The sequence below is a fragment of the Metopolophium dirhodum genome, chromosome 1 (genome assembly GCF_019925205.1).
Source record: "Metopolophium dirhodum isolate CAU chromosome 1, ASM1992520v1, whole genome shotgun sequence".
NCBI classification, from domain to species: domain Eukaryota; kingdom Metazoa; phylum Arthropoda; class Insecta; order Hemiptera; family Aphididae; genus Metopolophium; species Metopolophium dirhodum.
Window position 1 is genome coordinate 40,764,050 of NC_083560.1, and position 8,751 is coordinate 40,772,800.

The 8,751-nt window shown below is 30.7% G+C and overlaps 1 protein-coding gene across 1 annotated transcript in view; it reads left to right on the top strand.

Annotated features, from left to right (window-relative positions):
- The window catches only part of LOC132934130 (putative inhibitor of apoptosis), a 29,984-nt gene extending 21,485 nt beyond the window's left edge, over positions 1-8,499 (top strand). Inside the window, exon 4 of the mRNA XM_061000433.1 lies at positions 7,050-8,499. Within this exon, the coding sequence (XP_060856416.1) occupies positions 7,050-7,408 (359 nt within the window). The 3' untranslated portion in view covers positions 7,409-8,499. The remainder of the gene's footprint in view (positions 1-7,049) is intronic.
- Positions 8,500-8,751: the final 252 nt, after the last annotated feature.

Here is an 8,751-nt window from a genome sequence, read left to right on the forward strand (position 1 = left end):
TGAAGGCATCAGTGACATCTTTGAACATAAAACCATGTAAAAATATACCTTGTTCTTCTTTTCTAATTTCTGTAATGTTGAGAATTTCACCATTATTCAATTTTACAATATTATTGGGCGTAGTGACACTTAACTCAACTCCACGTAAAATTATATTTTTTAATACATCTTGATTTGCATGTAAAGAGTTAATTACAAGATTGTTTTTTTTCGTATAGCATTTTTTTTCATCAGTTCAGTGCATGCATTTTGTTCGGACATTCTTCTGACTAACTGTGCCAAAGGATTATTTCTTCCAACAATTAATCTTTTTATTTTCCCCAGACAGTTTTCAAATGGAAAAGCAGAAATAGCACACAAGTTTGTTTTTGTTTGTTCCACATCATCGGCTAGGTGAATTATGTTATGACTGTTCATTGCGAATCTGAACCATAAAAATTTTGAAGGAGTTCAAAAAATTTTACCAATAATTGTCTGGCGTAATTAGTGTACTCAACACATAATTCAGGACTACAGAGTATTCTACATGAAACTACCAGGAGTAGAAAGTGTTGGTACATTTGTCTAGGTAAAATTTTACGAAACACAAATACTCCGCAATAATGCAAAAAAAAACGGAACTGTGTAGCTTTCCAATGACTAAATTCATCAAAATCATATTTCTTTCTCTGGAACTCTTAAGATACAAATCTTCCAAGTAGTTTTAAATTTAAGTTTAAACGTCTTATGTTTCAGCGAGATAGTTTGCATTTTCTACGTCAACTCCACCCATATATTGATTATATGATTTTACAATAGCTGGACAAGGAACTTCAATTTCTTTGCTTTCTGTCTTACTCCACCTCTTTACCGTAACATGTGGCTCTGCTCCTGTTATAGTAGATAGTAAAGTAACACATTTGCTATCTTTCCATTTAACTGCTGTAATTTTGTTATCACCTCTAGTGAACTCTTCCCAGGCACCTCTTTCAAATTTTTTGTCCTGACTAAAATGAACATTTTTAAGCCGATTTGACATTATTGTACCTGTAGCCATTACTTTTTTGCTTATCAATCGATCCATTAACGGCACTGTAGTAAAATATCGATCAAAAAATAAAACTGATCCTTCGGGGATAGTTTGAGATAAATGAATGACAACCGCAGGTCCTAACGTTTTATCTTGAAACGCTGTTTCGGCACCTTGATATATTTCAAAATCTAAAACTTTGTCTTTGGACGTTGATAGATATTTTTGAACATAAGCCAGAGGTGAGGGAATATTAATTGGTAAGTGAGGTCCATATGTATTATATCCTGGCAACAGTGTTCCAGTAAATGGTTTTTGTGACCAACCAATGTTTACTTCTACTACATTTTGTACAAGAGAATCGCCTATTGCATGTTCAGGGAGCGACATAATTGGTATTTCAATTTGATTAGGAATAATAATTGGTACATAACCATTATGTATACTTTGATCACAATCTCCATCTGAATCTGAAAAATCAGATTCTCCAACATTTTGTGAAGTTTTGGGCTTCCAAGTACGATCAGCATCTGAATCATCTCCACTCTCACATTCAAAATCTGAATCACTTAATGTAGCCATCAGTTCAATAAAACTTGTACTTAACTTCGCACGACGCATAGTTAATATTTAAATTAAAATTCAATAAAATCAAAAAATATTTAAAATTATTATGACACCTACTTAACACATAAGCCGAACACGCACTAATGTGTAGGTCAACGATACGACGTTATTTCGCGTGAATGGTGAACAACAACTAACGTCTAATAAATAAATTAAAAACTCGTAAGATTTTAATTTAAGTCTATATGTATTACGATAAGATATGTTAAATACGAGTTATTTATAACCATCGGAAATTGACTATATTTGGACTGTATAAATGAGAAATTAAAAAAAAAAAAATATGTACTAAATTATAAATTGTGGAATTATTCTGATTGGTTATCGGTAACATGTTTATCATTAACATTAACATGTTTATCATTACGCAAAAAGTTTAATTATTTTTTTTTTATAGAGATAAATTTTTATAAATTAATAATAAACAAATAAACGAATTTACACAGTATACCACCCTCGACGAAACCGTTTGATGAACCTATGTGTACCACAATCAATAGTTTCCCTTTATCTGTTGGATTTTTGGGTCCCGTAGTCAGTCCTTTCAAAAAATCATCTCGACTCGATGTTACAGTTTTGTCGACCCACACTTTGTTTGCACATTCACCTGCATTGACCCACATCTCATCGAGATAATAAATTGTTTGACCTTCACTTCTATAGAGCCTTATATTTCTAATGAAATTCCTGCGCCTCATTATAAGATCTTCTCTTTCTGTTAGTGCACTATTACGCTGTCTTTTAGTGAATTCAAAATTTAAATTTCCCAACAGCCGATACAAACCAGTATGAAACAGAGTTGGAAGACTCGAATCTTCGTTAATGGCAACCAACACTTTATTTAACGTAGGTATTTCATGCCTGTACCAGAATCCATGTATTTTTAGACGAATAGCATTCTTATTGAAATCGTCAATTTTCTCGATGATGGTAAATCTTGCTTTTTTTTTGTTAGGTGAACAAACTACTCTGTTGCCGCCGCAAGATAACAACAATATTATTTATATAGTTAATTATTACTGGTCATCGAAGACAGCTGGTCATACATACCACCTTATTTGTATTGTTTTATTTTCCTAATATTGAAGATATCATCATCGTCATCCTCACAGGATTTATCATTACTTGACTTTCTACCATTATCACCTTCACTCTGCAGTTCCTCATTATAATGATCATTCGCTACTTTAGTATCCTTGAATACAGATGTTATTTTCGACTGTTTTACAGACCCTGCTTTAGTCAGTTTGCGGATTCTTTCAAGATACTTTTTCTTCTGCATTTCTGCTTCACTCCTTGAAATGGAATCCTCAATCGTTGTGTCATCTACTTTTATCCTCACACTTCTGCTCTCCATCAAGCTCAGATGTGATAGGTCATTTCCCTGATTGACATCCCGTCTTTTACCACCCATCGCACTTCTGCTGAAAGCAGAACTTGTCTGTAATTCTCGGGCAGTACTTTTAGGCAACAAGAACTTTCTATCTGCCTTTGATCTACTCCGAGTTTCAACATAGCTCTCTATAAGTGGCTTTGACGATCTTTCATATGTAGCTCCATAATGTTATTCTGTAGGGGGTAAGCTTAGTAACATATCCTTCATACTCCTGATCTCCTCTTCTTGAGCACGTATTTGACCAGCCATAGCTTTCAACATCGACTTCATGCTGTCCCTATCTGCCATTAAATCTCTGATAACCGCAGTGTAGTCAGGTGGATGAGATACAGTAGATGGTGCAATATTCCCAGAATTCACTGTGACATTGACATCCTTTCCTCGGGAATCTTTACTTATAGCAGTTAATCCTGTCTTAGATGTATATGAATGTGGTTTCTGAGAGCATTCTTTGTTGAGCTGTTCGTGTGGTGTTGTCGCAGACGACTCTATCTCACATAACAACTCTTTTGCATCGGATATGACTTTTTTGAAATCTAAATTGCCTTTTGAATCATGGCCCTTTCCCGGGGTATGACTTAAGTCATCAGTGCGAGTTCTGTGAGAATCCTTGCCTGACTCGGATTATTGAGGTGTTTCAAACCTAACTGATTTGATTCCTGGCTTTGTCGGATTCTGATACTTCACTTCCATTTGTCTCACTCCAGAGTGATGATACTTGATATCTTTGGAATTTTTCCCTCGTTGATTTGAGGGATGTGGGAGCACTTTATCTTTTATTCGCTGAATCAAATTCTTCCCTTTATCTGATGAGTCGTCCTAAGTAATAGGTACAAGAGGATCTCTTGAGCTAACATCAGATGTTACGTGGTCAGTTGGTGTTTCATCTATAGGAACATTCTCTTCACTAAGGACTGAGAGGTTGACTCCACCAGCCATATTCTGATTTATCAAATCGTCTATATTATTGTTTTGAACATTTTTCACATCTTTTAATTCTTTGAAAATGTTTTTCTACTTTTTCAGTTAATTTACCCATTGGTGTAGCAGTTTCGTATATTGTTTTGATATTATTTCCGATATCAATCATATTTTCCATAAATTTTTTTGCTGCATTTTCACCTCTATAAATAACCACTTTTCTAGGAATCTTCAACTGTTTTACTAACTCTTTTGGTATAATATCATAGTCGACTCTTACATAAAACCCATAACTCATAATTTCATGTAAATGTGTAATATATGTTTTTTTTTACATCTCTGAATGAATTCATCAGGTTTTTTAGGAGTTAAAATACATTCGAAGTCCGCATAAATAACAATTGGTAACCATGGAGTTTTTTTATAACTTTTAAAATAAATAAAATCATCATCTCCCTCTTCAAACATTATGGGTTTCCCTAATTGGTTCTTTCTACAATTATGTTGATGTTCAATCAATCCTTTCATACCCCAAAGTTTGCTTTTACACGGTTTGTTCCCAAAAGTAGTAAAACATCTTTTACAGATTATTAGCTTAGTACAATTTTTAGTTTTCTGACTTCTAACGAATCTTGAAAAATTTTTTATATAACAGTAATGTGATGTTTCATCATTATTGAACAGAAAAAGATCGAAATGTTTTTTCCTTTCAGTATTACAAATATACAAAGGAAAAATATGTTTTTTATCATTTAAACTATAAATATTAATTAATACATCGTTTGTACGTTCAATTTTTTTCATCTGACTGATTGGTGTTGGAAAATCAATACATTTAAAATCTAAACCACTTTTCTTTTTCTAACATTTTAAAATATTTCTTATTCAAATAAGTTTTGATCGATCGATTATCAAACTTAGATAGTATTGAATATTTAAAACATTTAGCAACGTTATTTTTTACATTTATAATTGCTCTTTTATCTTTTATATATTCAGGTAGATCTAGATACGTTCCTCCTCTGAGAGGATTCACTGTATTAATTCTCAATTGTAATACATCAATAGTTTTAAGGGACCACCCAGATCCTTTCGCTAAAAACTGGTCTTTCATTATCCTTCAACAGATATTATATACACAGGAATGATATATTTTATAATTTATTACAATATCATTCGATATATTTTTATAATATAAAATAATAAATAATAACAAAATAATTTATTTGTAAAAACAAATTTTATTTCTTGAAAAACTGAATATTATCAATATTTGTCTAATTGTTCATATAACTCACTAAGACCCTTCTGTATATTACTTTCACAAAGAAACGCTGTATAACTCGAATTTTTATAATCATTTATCATTATTTGTTTTTCGTCTTCTAATTTTGCTCTTGTCGTTTTCAATCTCGCTTTCAGAATCTTTATATTTATATCTCTCAAGTTTTTTCTGAAAGTGACTTTGATTGCATCCATGCCGAGGTTGTTTTCGTTACGTTGTTGTAATATGGAGTTGATTTTTTCCCAGATAAGTGACGACTCCATTTTTTTTTTTTTTTTTTTAGACATTATCTAATTTACTATATAACTCATTTAGCCCTTTTTGATTATTTTTCCCACATAAATAACTTATATAGATTAAATGTTTATATTCGTCTATTAAATTCTGTTTTTCTGCGATCAGTCTTTTTCTGGTTTCTTTCAGCACCGCTTTTTGTATTTTTATTTTAATATTTTTAATATTACAATGGAACATTTTTTCATCGATATCTTGAGCATGATAATTTTCTTTCTGCTGTTTCAATATTTGCCTGATTTGTTCGTGAATTAGTGATTTGGCTTCCATTTTTTTTTCTTTTTTTTTTTTAAAAAATTCTGGAAAAATTATATAGAATTTGTAAACTATCTACTAGATAAAAAAAAATAATGCATATTAATGACAATAATTTATTTCCAACATATTCCTACTTTTTTATGTTTTTTAACTCTTTTATATTAAAAATTTGTATGTATTAATCATAATTTATTAATACTTAAGAACTACAGTTTTCCTTAGGGATATAATTTTCGGTTATCTCTGTTTTTACAACATATTTCCAAGTTAAGACTACTCTTTCAGCTAATTTCCCTACGACTCCACCTCTGCTTCTTAATTTGTTGACCACTAGACCAATTCCAGTGGCTACTAAATGTTCGATAGTGATAGGTAGTTTTGAAAGTTTGTATAGACATTCATATATTTGATCGTTGTCACCGGCCTCAACAGCTCTCTTTCTAGCGTAGTGGTTAATCACTCTGACTGACCTATATATATTATATAAATGTTTCTTTAGTGAGGTTAGTTCATATATAAATGCTTATATTATTTTATGTGAGCACAATATAATATAAGCATTTATATCAAAATAAAAATTAACCATGGTGGCAGTCCATGTATAAACAATAGTTGTCAATGATTATATTTAGTTTGCATAAATTAACGAATAATTTAATAATAACGTTAAAGAAAAACAATAAAATATTAGTAGTATACATTTGTATGTTCACAGTCTACTTTTTGTGTCACTACGGTAATTTCACACCGTTCAAGCGAGGATGTCCCCCTTGGACACAATAATTTTACCGTGTAAAAATTATGAAGAATTTGTACACTTTTTACACGGTAATTTCACACCGTTCAAGGGAGGATGTCCCCCTTGGACACAATAATTTTACCGTGTAAAAATTATGAAGAGTTTGCACACTCAAAGTCAGTTTTGTCCAAATATTTACAGTGTACATGCTAAATGGTTTTTTTCTAAAAAACTGAAATAATAATTACTATATTCGCATTTTTTTTTTTTTTTTTATTTATTTATGTTGGTTGCACTGTAATTTATATAATTAATAAATGTCTGTTCTTTTCAAAAATTTATATTCTTTAAAGTTATAAGTTGATCATTTTTTATATTCAGTTATTAATGATCCATCGTTTAGTCAAGTTGTGTCTCATTTTACTTTATTTTCTAAAAGTTTCATTAAATTGTTTTATAAGTTATTCAATTTTTTCAAAAATGAATTTTCAAAAATGTCCTAATGATTTTGAATCCTTAGTTTATCGTATACGAAGTAATCCGACTGTGGTTCATCCAAAATTTTCTTCGTTTTCATCAAGATTTAAAACATTCAAATTATTCCCGTCAAATACTTCTCAAAATAAATATACATTGTCCGAATGTGGCTTAAAATATTCAGGAGTGGATGATGTCGTGGAATGCTTTTGTTGCGGTCTTATTCTTCATAATTGGGAAAGGCTGGACGATCCATGGATTGAACATTGTAGATTCAGCCCAAGATGTTTATATGTGTTACTAATGAAGGGTAATCAGTATGTTCAAAACATATTAAGTAAATATTGTAAGACAGAACATATTTGTAATTGCGAAACTGGGTCATATGACACCGTTTGTTAACCATTTTTTTATTATATTATGTTATAGTAAATAAAAATAAATCCTGATTTTTTTTTAAAACAACTTATATGTGTTATTATTTGATGTAATATCTCGTGAACGTATAGCCTAGTGGGTTAGTGCGTGTAGTGATAATTTAAATGTTTTCAGGTAACAGGTAAGTATATATAATTCTCCCTCCACTGCATGCAGTAGTCGACTATGCTATACGTTCACATTTTTTGCATTTTTTTTTTTTTTTTTATCTATCAGGTTTAGTATATAATACGCTCACAAAGTAAAAATGCTTTCAGTTCAAAGTATATCCTTCATCGGTTATATTATATCAAATTTAAAAAAATAATAATTACGTTTATAGTTTGAAAGGTTTTTTAATTATTAAAAAGAAAAGAACCATAAAATAACTTTAATTCGTTATGGGTCTACCGGTAATTGTGTCAAAATCAGTATTTGACATACGTCCATTTGGTAAGAAGAGTGTTACAGTCGGACTATTAATCACCAAGCAAATTTCGATTATTGTGTTATTAGAATGCAAGTTAACGAAAAAAATTATTACATTAAATTTAGAACAATGGTGTACGCTCATGTCTGAATCTAATTACATTTCAATTACTAACAACTTACATACCAGGTGTAGACGTGTAAGAATCACTGAGAACTTCACATATTCAATCAATGTGAAGCAGAGTTCAATAACCTTACATATAAATGATGATTATATTACACTCTCGCATATAGATTTCTGTAGACTTAAACAACTTCAGCATTGTGTAGACCTTTATATCGCAGAAAAACAGAAACGTTTACACAGTTTTCAAGCAACATTCGATGCAGCTTACGAACTGATTAAAAACGATGTCCGAGGTTTACCCATCAGCTGTCAGAGGAACGAATTCACAAACCAGTATATTCAAAACTATGATTTACATCTACAAAACGATGACACTTCATTTTTGTATGAAATATTACAATTTCATTTTAACGCAATGTCTGACATGATTTTACAGGACTTAATAGTATGATATAATACAAATTCATTTATATTTATATATTGTTTATTTATTAAATACAAATTATTTTTATATTTATATATTGTTTATTTATTTAGATAAAAATTATTTTATATTACACCAATTATCATGCAGCTAATTTACTTCTTATAGTCCGACGTTCAGGGTCTTTCAATATTACGTCAAAGATGACCATGCAGGTCTCATTCAAACTGTTATTCACTGCCTGGTCTTTTGACTTATCAGAAGTCGTTATCTTGACAGTTGCCTCAGAGTGACGCCACCTGCAACATAAATTAATTATTCAATCAGCTGAACAGTGAATAAAAG